The 13,550-nt window shown below is 46.6% G+C and overlaps 1 protein-coding gene across 1 annotated transcript in view; it reads right to left on the bottom strand.

Annotated features, from left to right (window-relative positions):
- Positions 1–4,620: 4,620 nt before the first annotated feature.
- LOC138249549 (interleukin-1 receptor accessory protein-like) overlaps positions 4,621–13,550 on the bottom strand; it is a 2,044,856-nt gene continuing 2,035,926 nt past the window's right edge. The window contains exons 8-10 of the mRNA XM_069203498.1: positions 9,751–9,953; positions 9,109–9,511; positions 4,621–4,865 (exon numbers count right to left, since the gene is read on the bottom strand). Coding sequence (XP_069059599.1) covers positions 4,621–4,865; positions 9,109–9,511; positions 9,751–9,953 — 851 coding nt within the window. The remainder of the gene's footprint in view (positions 4,866–9,108; positions 9,512–9,750; positions 9,954–13,550) is intronic.

Below are 13,550 nucleotides of genomic sequence, written 5' to 3' on the forward strand. Positions count from 1 at the left end.
TAGGGGGATTCTGAAAGGAAAACCAACACCAGCAATGCAACAACAGTGGATTTCCAGACCTGAGTACCTGTAAGACAAGGGGACCAAGTCCAAGAGTCGCGACAGTGTCGAGAGTGGGCAGATGCCCAGGAAATGCCAGCTGAGGGTGCAAGGAAGCTGCCACCGGATGGAAGAAGCTTGGTGTTTTGCAAGAACGAAGAGGACTAGGAACTTCCCCTTTGGAGGATGGATGTCCCACGCCGTGAAGAAGCTTGCAGAGGTGTTCCCATGCAGAAAGACCGCAAACAAGCCTTGCAAGCTGCAAGGGTCGCAATTAGGGTTTTTGAATGCTGCTGTGGCCCAGGAGGGACCAGGATGTCACCACTTGGATGAGGAGACAGAGGGGGCGCCCAGCAAGGCAGGGAGCCCTCACAGAAGCAGGCAGCACCCACAGAAGTACCGGAACAGGCACTTAGAAGAGGAGTGAACCGGAGTCCACCCGAAGTCAGAAAAGGGAGTCCCACGACGCCGGAGGACAACTCAGAAGGTTGTGCACTGCAGGCTAGAGTGTCAGGGATCCAGGCTTGGCTGTACATGAAGGAAATCCTGGAAGAGTGCACAGGAGCCGGAGCAGCTGCAAATCACGCGGTACCCAGCAATGCAGTCTAGCGTGGGGAGGCAAGGACTTACCTCCACCAAACTTGGACTGAAGAGTCACTGGACTGTGGGTGTTACTTGGACAGAGTTGCTGAGTTCCAGGGACCACGCTCGTTGTGCTGAGAGGGGACCCAGAGGACCGGTGATGCAGTCTTTTGTTGCCTGCGGTTGCAGGGGGAAGATTCCGTCGACCCACGGGAGATTTCTTCAGAGCTCCTTGTGCAAGAAGGAGGCAGGCTACCCCCAGAGCATGCACCACCAGGAAACAGGCGAGAAAGCCGGCAGGATGAAGCGATACAAGGTTGCAGTAGTCGTCTTTGCTACTTTGTTGCGGTTTTGCATGCGTCCTGAGCAGTCAGCGGTCGATCCTTTAGCAGAAGGTGAAGAGGGAGATGCAGAGGAACTCTGGTGAGCTCTTGCATTCGGTATCTGAAGAATTCCCCAAAGCAGAGACCCTAAATAGCCAGAAAAGGAGGTTTGGCTACCTAGGAAGAAGGATAGGCTAGTAACACAGCTAAGAGCCTATAAGAAGGAGTCTCTGATGTCACCTGCTGGCCCTGGCCACTCAGAGCAGTCCAGTGTGCCAGCACACCTCTGAATCCAAGATGGCAGAGGTCTGGGGCACGCTGGAGGAGCTCTGGGCACCTCCCCTGGGAGGTGCAGGTCAGGGGAGTGGTCACTCCCCTTTCCTTTATCCAGTTTCGCACCAGAGCAGGGCTGGGGGATCCCTGAACCGGTGTAGACTGGATTATGCAGAGATGGGCACCATCTGTGCCCATCAAAGCACTTCCAGAGGCTGGGGGAGGCTTCTCCTCCCCAGCCTTCACACCTTTTTCCAAAGGGAGAGGGTGTAACACCCTCTCTCTGAGGAAGTCCTTTGTTCTGCCTTCCTGGGCCAGGCCTGGCTGGACCCATGGAGGGCAGAAACTGTCTGAGAGGTTGGCAGCAGCAGCTGCAGTGAAACCCCGGGAAAAGCAGTTTGGCAGTAGCCGGGTCTGTGCTAGAGACTCGGGGGATCATGGAATTGTCTCCCCAATGCCAGAATGGCATTGGGGTGACAATTCCATGATCTTAGACATGTTACATGGCCATGTTCGGAGTTACCATTTTGACGCTATACATAGGTAGTGACCTATGTATAGTGCACGCGTGAAATGGTGTCCCTGCAGTCACAAAGTCCGGGGAATTTGCCACGATGTGGGGGCACCTTGGCCAGTGCCAGGGTGCCCACACACTAAGTAACTTTGCACCCAACCTTCACCAGGTGAAGGTTAGACATATAGGTGACTTATAAGTTACTTAAGTGCAGTGGTATGGCTGTGAAATAACGTGGACGTTATTTCACTCAGGCTGCAGTGGCAGGCCTGTGTAAGAATTGTCAGAGCTCCATATGGGTGGCAAAAGAAATGCTGCAGCCCATAGGGATCTCCTGAAACCCCAATACCCTGGGTACCTCAGTACCATATACTAGGGAATTATAAGGGTGTTCCAGTATGCCAATGTAAATTGGTGAAAATGGTCACTAGCCTGTTAGTGACAATTTGGAAAGCAGAGAGAGCATGACCACTGAGATTCTGGTTAGCAGAGCCTCAGTGAGACAGTTAGTCATCATACAGGGACGCTCTCAGACAACTCACCTCATTTCCACAAACAACGCAGCTCAGGTTTACTCGAGGCTTATCAGGGCTTCGTATACCTCAACCCACGCGCTCAACATCCAACTTTCCTGCCGCTGCTCGGGCAGCGTGACTACTCTTAGTTTTACTATTACAATAAGCCTTGATGAAGTCACTTGTGTGACGAAACACGTGTTGGCTGTATTTCTCTGATGACATCATGATTTCTAATTTCCACAATTAAAGACACCATCTAGCAACAAGACTCAAGATTGTCTCTTTACCTATACTTCTTCAAAACCTTCAATGTACCACCGGGGATCCCTTATCCTCACTACATGATTGGACAATACATTCTGTGTGCTGTGGCCAATTTGTTTCAATCATACAGGGAACACATACAGGGCACACTTATGAGCACTGGGGCCCTGGCTGGCAGGGTCCCAGTGACACATACACTAAAACAACATATATACAGTGAAATATGTGGGTAACATGCCAGGCAAGATGGTACTTTCCTACACTATTCCCTGTATTAATTTTCCCAGTATCCCATGCCAAGTACTACTAAACTAACTTCCAACATGAGCAAGTCCTTTTCCAACCGTTTCCCAAACGCTTGGTTTCTTCAATTCTTTCAAATCTGCACTATCTCTTGTTAGGTTAGTAAGCATACTTCTAATCTCATTGCTATTGTCAGGTATGTAGGCACAGCAGTGACGCTCATCAAGCATCATACAGACTCCGCCACTTTTCGCTAAAAGAATGTCTAAAGCAAGCCTGTTTTGAAGAGTCATAGCCCTCTCCGCAGCCAGTTCAGTATCCATCAGGAGAATAGCCCCTGTGAAATTTGTCAACATGTTATCCACAATAGTAGACAACTTTCAAATCTTTACAGAGTTTAAGACAACCCCTACTGAGGGAATTATCGCTCCAAATATGTCTCCTACTACACCAGCAGCAGTTTCTCTCGTTTGTGTAGCACGAAGTAATTCAGTCACTTTCGGGAATTTCTTTAAATCCTCTAGCTGATAAATCTTTGGGAAAACTATCCCCAAGTAACATGTCCCATACCATACCTTTGGAAGACGGTAATAAGCATTAAGTCTGCAAATATAGTAAACCCCTGGGATGGCTTGATCCATTCCATTTAGCATGAAGGTCTATTTATTTTGAAACAAAAACAAATGCTTATTCTCACTCGTTCCCACAAACACATTGTCAAAATATGACTTCAGCCGTGTTATGCAAAGCCTACCTACATGTTTCGCATCTAAAGCTAATTTCCCTTGTTCCGTAATCCCATTTTAATTACCACTATTAAGAAAAGATCGTTGCTGCAAGCCTTCTTCTAATTTCCCCTTTAAAACCCTCCTTCTATCTTCAGTGTGATCTAGAAAGCTTTTCTCTACGGGTGTAAGCAAGCATGTCAAATTATTGCGGTGTGCATATGATGTACTAATCACTAATGTAGGTTCAAAGAACCCCTTAATCAATTTTATGGCATAATATTTAGCTACACTATTCAGATCTTCTATGATAGGCGCATAAGAGAAAACAAGGTCATAGTTAGAGTAAAAATATTGCACTTCTTCTTGGTTATAGAAACGCATTAGTAGCAGACTACAACTAATCCCATACGTTAGTGGCAAACTATGATATATAACTCCCTCTTGGACCAAAAGAGGAATTCGTGTACACACATAACAAGCCTTTGCATCCATAGGGTCAACATACTCACTCAGCAAGCAATAGAAAACGTTAGTAGACAGTTCCCCTTTTATATTAGTTTTGTCGTGCAGATACTTTGTATCTTGCTCAAACTTCTCCCAAGGTGTTAGTGTAGCAGTCTCAGAAACGGTAGCATTGTTAGCTTCATTCTCATCCACTAATCACATCTCCACAAACAAAGCTATAATGAATATCACGCACACAACACCGAAAGCAACACCCAAATACTTACAACGCCTACTCCCCTCAGTATCATCTCCCGTACTAGGAATGATCTGTAAAGAATGAGAAAGTGAAGTACTACAAATGTAAACGACAATCAACAGAGGATGGCTAAAAGCTTTTTTTTCTTTTCTTTTTTTTTTTTCCCTTTTACCGCAAGGCTAGGCAAAGTCTCTCTTTAGCAAGTATTTACAGCTTCCTCATTCACTCCCAGGACCCTTGTCAATTCGGTTAGCAACTTGTCACAATCAGTTTTCAAAAGTCAATTCAGGTTAATAGCGACAAATCCGGTAATTTATCAGTCTCTTTTTTCAAGTTTCTTTAATTAAATTTCAGATTAACACAGTCTCTTTTCCTCGAGGTCGAACTCAGGTACCATAGTATTGACCTGGAACTTCTCGATCAAAGCAAATTGCTAGGAACTCTTGTTGCCACTCAGCTGACGTTTCAACTTGTGGTCACCTTGCAACTCTCCTTCGCTCAGGTCTTCTTTCCTTGTTGTATCAATTCCTTCCTCAATTGTTTCATCAATGACCACTTCTCCTTTTGCTACTTGCTGTTCTGGCCACTTATCTCCTTTCAGTGTCCCTTTATTGTTTGGCCTTTCTGGTTCCTGTTCAATGCCCTCCTCTTGTGCTATGGTGTTTTCTCTTGCTGGACCTGCAAGTGGCTCAGGAGGAGCCTGAACACTCTGACTTTCTTCTGCCTCAACTCCTTCGCCTTCTGGGTCTGTCAGGGGTTCTAGTTCAAACCCCTACCCGTCTGCTTCTGGGAGAACCTCTCTTTGGGTCGGTTCTCCGGGTGCCTCAGTTGAGATAGGCTCGCCGTCACCCCTCTGGATCTCGTTTACTCTTTGAGTGACCAAGCCGTCCTCAACGGGCTCTCCTCCAGTCTCAGTTCCCCTTTGACTGCTCTCCGGCTCTGAGACTTCCTTTTCCGTAGCTGTTATTTTTGATAGTTCAATTTCCTCATCAGTCGGACACGTCACCTTCTTTGTGTGAATGGCATGGATCCAATTTGGAATTCCCGCACACTTCACAGCAGTGGTAGTTGTTAGTATCACTTGATACGGCCCCTTCCAACGTGGCTCCAAACACGACTTTCTCACATGTTTCTTGACAACAACCTAGTCACCAGCTTTCAGGTTGTGACCTGGATCATTTATCGGTGGCAGTGTGGTTGCTTCCACCTGGTGAGAGAAAGAGCGGACCACGTGTATGAGGCTGGCCCGGCTTGTAGTGGGTACCAAAGGTACTTACACCTTGTGCCAGGTCCAGTTATCCCTTATTAGTGTAGAAGAGGCGTCTCTAGCAGTTGGCTACTTTGTTGCGGTTTTGCAGCCGTCCTGAGCAGTCAGCGGTCGATTCTTTGGCAGAAGGTGAAGAGGGAGATGCAGAGGAACTCTGGTGAGCTCTTGCATTCGTTATCTAAAGAATTCGCTAAAGCAGAGACCCTAAATAGCCAGAAAAGGAGGTTTGGCTACCTAGGAACGAGGATTGGCTACTAAGAGAGGTAAGAGCCTATCAGAAGGAGTCTCTGACGTCACCTGCTGGCACTGGAAACTCAGAGAAGTCCAGTGTGCCAGCAACACTTCTGTTTCCAAGATGGCAGAGGTCCTGGGCACACTGGAGGAGCTCTGGGCACCTCCCCTGGGAGGTGCAGGTCAGGGGAGTGGTCACTCCCCTTTCCTTTGTCCAGTTTCGCGCCAGAGCACGGCTGGGGGATCCCTGAACCGCTGTAGACTGGCTTATGCAGAGATGGGCACCATCTGTGCCATTCAAAGCATTTCCAGAGGCTGGGGGAGGCTACTCCTCCCCAGCCCTTCACACCTATTTCCAAAGGGAGAGGGTGTAACACCCTCTCTCAGAGGAAATCCTTTGTTCTGCCTTCCTGGGCCAGGGCTGCCTGGACCCCAGGAGGGCAGAAACCTGTCTGAGGGGTTGGCGGCAGCAGCAGCTGCAGTGGAGACCCCAGAAAGGCAGTTTGGCAGTACCCGGGTTCTGTGCTAGAGACCCGGGGGATCATGAAATTGTCCCCCCAATAGCAGAATGGTATTGGGGTGATAATTCCATGATCTTAGACATGTTACATGGCCATGTTTGGAGTTACCATTGTGACGCTATACATAGGTAGTGACCTATGTATAGTGCACACGTGTAATTGTGTCCCCGCACTCACAAAGTCCAGGGAATTTGCCCTGAACGATGTGGGGGCACCTTGGCTAGTGCCAGGGTGCCCACACACTAACTAACTTGGCACCCAATCTTCACTAAGTAAAGGTTAGACATATAGGTGACTTATAAGTTACTTATGTGCAGTGGTAAATGGCTGTGAAATAATGTGGACATTATTTCACGCAGGCTGCAGTGGCAGGCCTGTGTAAGAATTGTCAGAGCTCCCTATGGGTGGCAAAAGAAATGCTGCAGCCCATATGAATCTCCTGGAACCCCAATACCCTGGGTACCTAAGTACCATATACAAGGGAATTATATGGTTGTACCAGTATGCCAATGTGAATTGGTAAATTTAGTCACTAGCCTGTTAGTGACAAATTTGGAAAGCAGAGAGAGCATAACCACTGAGGTTCTGGTTAGCAGAGCCTCAGCGAGACAGTTAGGCATCACACAGGGAACACATATAGGCCACAAACTTATGAGCACTGGGGTCCTGGCTAGCAGGATCCCAGTGACACATAACAAACACACTGACAACATAGGGTTTTCACTATGAGCACTGGGCTCTGGCTAGCAGGATCCCAGTGAGACAGTGAAAACACCCTGACATATACTCACAAACAGGCCAAAAGTGGGGGTAACAAGGCTAGAAAGAGGATACCTTCCTACACCACGTCAGCCAGACCCTTGCAATAGTCCAACACCACATCATCTGTGATATTCACAAGACCATTTGCAGGTACTGTGAGCAATCGCATAGCTTGGCCCATGAGAATTTCGTGAGGAGACAGTCCTGTTTTCTTGTTGGGTGTGTTTCTCATTGACATCAACACTAAGGGCAATGCATCAGACCATTTCAAATTTGTAGCTGCACACATTTATGCCATTCTAGACTTCAGGGTACCATTAATTTGTTCCACTAGTCCTGATGCTTCAGGGCGGTAACTGCAATGCAACTTCTGTTCAATGTTCAGTGCGGCACACAAGAGCTTAACCACCTCATTGTTAAAGTGACTTCCTCTATCTGATTCTAAAGAGATCGGAAACCCGAAACGTGGTATCAATTCCCTAAGCAGCAACTTCGCTACTGTGAGACTGTCATTCCTACGTGTAGGGTAAGCTTCAATCCAGTGACTAAAGATGCACACAATCACCAACACATACCTCAGACCTCCACACACAGGCATTTCAATAAAATCCAACTGCATTCTGCTAAATGGACCTCTAGCTCTCCCAATGTGGCTCAAATTCACCACTGTCCCTTTCCCCGCATTCATCTGCTGACAGATGATGCACCGGTGATAGGTCACTTCTGCGCTTGTCTGAATTTTGGATTGAACCAATCAATTTTGAACAATCTAATCATGGCGTCTCTCCCAATATGTGCTTGACTATGGTAAAACCTTGCAAATTGAGACAAAAGACTGTTTGGCAAAACCATTTTCCCCTCATCTGAAACCCACAAATCATCTGGTCTTTGTACACACTGCATTTTGAGCCAAGAGCATTTCTTCTCCCTGCTGGCACGACCCTGTAACAATTTTAGTTCTTCCATTGTGTCAACTACCCTCAATGTGTAATCATGTCTCATTTTCTGTTTCAGGTAACAATTCCCACTGATCCTTGAACGATATACAGTTCAATGCGCAAAACCTTGTGACTTGATCTGCATATCCATTTCCCATCGACACAAAGTCTTGTGATTTCACATGAGCACTGCATTTCACTACGGGAATTTCAAGAGGTAACTGAATCGCGTACAACAATTCCTTAATTCTTTCACCATTTTTCACTGGAGAACCAGAAGAGGTCATGAAACCCCTCTGTGACCATAGCTGGCCAAAATCATGGACAATTCCAAATCTGTGTATGCTATCGGTATAGATAGTCACTTTCAATTTGTCAGCGGCATGGCATGCCCTAGTATAGGCAATCAATTCAGTCACTTGAGCAGAGTATACTCTTTCAAGCCAAGATGCCTCTAAAATACCAGTGATTGTACATACAGCGTATCAGGCTCTCAGTACTCCTACTGAGTCTCTCAGACATGAGCCATCAACAGAGATAATGTAGTCATTTTCTTCCACTTGAGTATCCTTAATGTCAGGTCTCAGTTTGGTGCACAGTTCTGTTACCTCAAGACAATCATGTTCTACCTCCTCAGCATCATCAACATCTGTATTTTCATTGGGAAGCAAAGTTGCAGGGATTAATACAGTACACCGTTTGAATGACACGTTGGGTGACCCCAGTATAATTGTTTCGTACTTGGTCAGTCTGGCATTTGTCATGTGCTGGGTCTTAGTTCGGGTCAATAGTATTTCCACTGAATGTGGGACCATTACTGTTAAGGGATGTCCCATCACTATGCCCTTCACACTGAGTGAGGCTTTGACCAACTGCTGCAACTGCACGCAGACAACCCGGTAAGGCTGCTGCGACTGGGTCCAAAGTAGCTGAAAAATATGCTACTGGTCGGTTTGCACCTCCATGGACCTGGGTCAGGACAGACAAAGAACAAGCATCACATTCATGACAAAAAAGGACAAAAGGCTTTGTGTAATCAGGCATACCTAAAGCTGGAGCCCTGCATATGCATTCCCTCAGCTCAATGAATGCCCTTATCTCTTTCTCAGACATAGTTAGGGTATCTGGGCCATCCTTTACTTCCTTAGCTGTCAGTCTCACCAAAGGCTTGGAGATAATGGAGAAATTTGGGATCCACTGACAACAGTAGCCCACCATTCCCAAAAACATTCTGACGTCTCTCCTAGATGTTGGGGGATTCATCTGTAGTATGGCAGTCACTCTCTCCTTGGATATTTTCCTCGACCCCTTCTCAATCAAATGGCCTAGATATTTCACCTCTTTCTGACAGTCCTGCAGCTTCTTCTGGGACACCTTATACCCATTCTTTCCCAAGTGATTCAATAGAGCAATAGTATTGTACTTGCAGTCATCTCTTGTTTTGGAAGCAATCAACAAATCCTCAATGTACTGCACTAGAGTCGATTGGAAAGGCAGTTCCAAGACTCCAAATGTTTCTTCAGAATTTGGCTGAAGATAGACGGTGACTGCGAAAACCCCTGAGGGATTCGACACCAACTGTAAACCTTGTCTAGGAATTTTAAACTGAAAAAGAATTGGCTGTCCTCATGAAGAGGCACAGAAAAGAACGCTTAGGACAAGTCAACGACTGAGAACCATTCTGCGCAGCATGGAACTTGAAACATAATTACAGCTGGATTTGGCACTATCGGGCAGCACTTTACCACTATGTCATTAATCTTTCTCAAGTCTTGAACAATTCAGACTTTCCCACAGGGCTTTCTCAGACACATTATAGGTGAGTTACATGGGCTGCTCATTACCTCCTTCAAGACCCCTTGCTTCACAAAGTCTGCAGTTATCTGCATCACTTGAATGAGGACAACTTGTGCCATATGGTACTGCGGTACCTGAGGGAACACAGCATTTGGCTTTACATCGACTTTAACTGGTTCCACTCCTTTTATCAATCCCACTTCCTTTCCAGTCAAGTCCCACACTTTTTCCGTGACCGTCCACTGCAGGTCTGCGGGCAGGTCAGTCATTGTGAACATTGGAAAAAAGCTTATCAAAGGGTACTCTTCATCTGTTGTCTCCGTCTCAGGCTCTGAGATCTGACCATCATCCCCTTCATCATCACTTTTTGTCTGTACCTCAATTCCCTCATTAGAACAGGTGATAGAACACCTCGTCTTACACAGCAAGTCTCTTCCCAGTAGGGACACGGGACTTGAATCACAGACTACAAACCTGTGCAATCCCTGAAAGGTACCAATCTCGACTTGAACCGGATCTGTGATTGGGTTGGACAGGAGCTGGTTTGCCACTCCCACTACTTTTATTGTGCGTCCTGAAAGGGGCAACTTAAGAACCTCTGCACTCCTGACGGTAGAGCGTGTAGCTCCTGTGTCAACCAAAAATGAGACCTTGTGACCCATCACCTTCCCTTGCACATAGGGTCCCCTCTGATCTATTTCTAGGGACACTGCAAGCCTGCACTCCTCACTATCTGAACTGTCATCAGACCATTCATTGTTTATTCCATCCTCACCACGCAATGGGAACTGTTGTACTGTGTTATTTTGACCCATTCCTTGACTTGTGACCTGTTGCTGTCCCATTGGCGCTAAGAGCAACTGCATTTGCTGTCTCGGTACCACTGGAATCTGCTGTTGTACCTTCTGCATCTGCACTGCTTGCATTCGTGGCATCTGCACTTGTTGCATGGGTTGGAGACCCTGCATCTGAACCATGTTATTCTGAAAATTTGGATTAGGACCCCTCATTCTTGGTCCTTTAACATTTTGAAATGTACTGACATCATTGCTTTGTTGAACCGCACCCTCCTGCACCATCATCGGGCATTCCGGCTTCCAGTGTCCCACGCCCCCGTACGCGTGACATGGTAACACCTTCTTCATCCCTTGCAGGTCATTTTGAACCACAACAGTATTCAAATCTGGGCCAAGGTTTACAAAACCTCCTCGACCTCTGCCTCTCATTTGCGTCTGAAACATTCCGTTTCCCTGCGGCTGTTGCCCCATCTGTTGTACTCCATTTCCCTGCATCCCTGCTTGTGCTGCCTTAATTTGCATCACCATCACTTTCTCCTTCAACTTTCTCTGCTTCAATTCGATTTCATCACTACAATATTTTGCATACTGCAATACCTCATCATTCGGTTTCACTTGCCAACAAATTAAATGATTCTTAATCATCTGGCTAATTTCTGGTCTCAGCCCTTCAACAAACCTGAACACAAGGTGATTCATATCCTTCAGCTCTATGACCTCCTTACCACTGTAATGCTTGAATGCTTTCAACAACCTCTCATAGTAAGCATGTATCGACTCCTTGCCTTCTTGTGTGGTTCGATCAATCTTTGCGAATCAATATTCTGCGGCGACACTTTCTGCTTCAAAAACTCAATTACCTTATAGTAATACTTCATTACCTCAGAAGAGGGTGCTCCGGTAACCCTATCCCTTGCCTGTTCTGCAGTTGGCCAGTCAACACTTCTCTTGCACTCGAGCCACAATTCGGCAGGAACTATGATCTCAAACAATGTATTTAAGTCTTCCAAAAGACACTTCGCAAGCTTCACAGATCTTTCTGTCTGCTGATACCATTCTATCGGCTTTTCTCTCAGCCTGGGAAAATCATTTGTGAATGATAGAATGTCACCTCTGGACCATGGTACATGGACAAGAACCCCTCCAGCTGTCTCTCTCAGGGTAACATCTTTATGGTATTGGTATCTGACACTGGTTTTGCCTGCAGCTGCTCCAAACAGTCACTTTTCCTTTTATCTCTCTTCTTTGCCCATTTGCCGTCCCACTTCTCTAAGGCTCCCCAAACCTGCGCACTCTGTAGTATCTCCTTAAGGTGTGTCTTCATCCCAGTAGATCTCATGTGATCAAAATCTTTAGGCTCAAAGTCTAGTCTGTAACTCCTCTTTAAATGCTTAGTATTGTCTAAGTCTATGCCATATTTGTCTGCTAGATTCGCCAACCTTTGGTGCACCTGAATCACTTCTTTAGTTATTTTTGGGCACAGATACCTTAATTCTGCTTCAGTGTATGACTCTAGCCTATTCACTCCCATACTACCTTCAACTAATTCGGCTGCTTCTACGCCCAACCTCACAAAATTCAGGTATTCCTCTCTCTCTGACCGCTCGGCTGTCGCAGGAGTAGTCTGTGGTGAATTAAGCTTGTCTAGCCATTCATTCAGTTGTTGCGCCGTTAAACCTTGCAACGAGATATCTCCAGCCTGCATCATTGGTGGTTGCAACATGTTCGTACTGGGTATCTGTGGAGTTAGTAGTCCCAAACCAGCCTGCCTCATTGTCTCTATAGGAACCCCAGTAGGACTGAAGTCCAACAAGGACCTAGATCTCTCTGCTGTCGGTCCTCCCGGTGTCATCCCTTGAGAGCTTCCTAAGAACCCTCCTCTTATCATTTCTTGAGTCATTACCCCTTGGTCACATACACTAGGCTTTGCTTGTGCGTTCAAGGGTACGGGTGGACCAACTGCAATCGGCAAAGGTATAGCAGCTGGCGCCTGCCTGTTTCCCAAACCCTGGGGAGCATTTACTCCCATAGTCTAATTCATTACAGGTGCTGGAACTGACTGCGGTCCTGTGACCGGAGTGCGATTCAGAACCATCTGTTGCTGCGGCTGGGGCAGCAGAAGTGTAGTTGGCTCAATCTGTACCAACTTTGATCTTGTATATGCTTAATCTGGCAGCACCATCAGATTCGTAGTGGTCTCTGATACTGGGACATCAGGGTAGAGCCTCTGAACCGGTGGTGGCTGCAACTGTGTCTGCATCTCTGGCGCAGTGGATACACTGACACTATTCTGCACTGGAACTGGTGTTGCCACTGCATTTATCTGAGCTGTATGCGCTGTTCCCTGATTCTGTGTTGAAGTTACAGGACCTACACTAATACTTGGTCTGTTGTCATTCATGGCATATGGCTGTGGGCAATCCTGTAACAACTGATTAAGGAACTCGTCGTCATCTGATTCATCTGCATCTGCCCAAGACCTGTTATTCTCTTTCCCTCTCTAGAACCCTTGTCTGTTTTACAAGTGGCCTTTCTTCCCTGTGTATCGGCTTCTTGAGTTATTGCCAGAAACATCCTGACTCCATCTATTATTTCTCTTCTCCACATCCTGGTCTCGCTATCCCACCTTGCCTCCGCTAGCGTCTTTTCTGCTTTTCTCATTCTCCTCTCAAACCTTTGCTGCCTTTGTCGTATGGCCATTAATTCCCAAATTGCCAACGCCTCAAACTGTGCTGGCCTCGGAGGTGGCTTTTGCGCATTTAGCGCCTTCCGCCAATTCTCTAGAACCCCTATGTTGAACGTCCCATTCTCTGGAAACGCCAAACGCACATCTTTCTCTGTTAATTTGCACCATTGCTTTAGCCAAAGACATGGCGTGACTCCCTTCTCCTCCATTACGGCATAAGCCGGAGTATCCTCTGGCGGTGTAGGATCCCCCACACTCACGGTAATGTATTCATCTCCCCTCAAAGCGCTCTTTAGAGCCTTGAAGAACTTCATTTTTTTCATCTCTTATTTCGTTTATTCCTGAATCAGGAAGTGAATTTAAT

This window comes from Pleurodeles waltl, chromosome 8 (assembly GCF_031143425.1).
Source record: "Pleurodeles waltl isolate 20211129_DDA chromosome 8, aPleWal1.hap1.20221129, whole genome shotgun sequence".
Classification (NCBI taxonomy): domain Eukaryota; kingdom Metazoa; phylum Chordata; class Amphibia; order Caudata; family Salamandridae; genus Pleurodeles; species Pleurodeles waltl.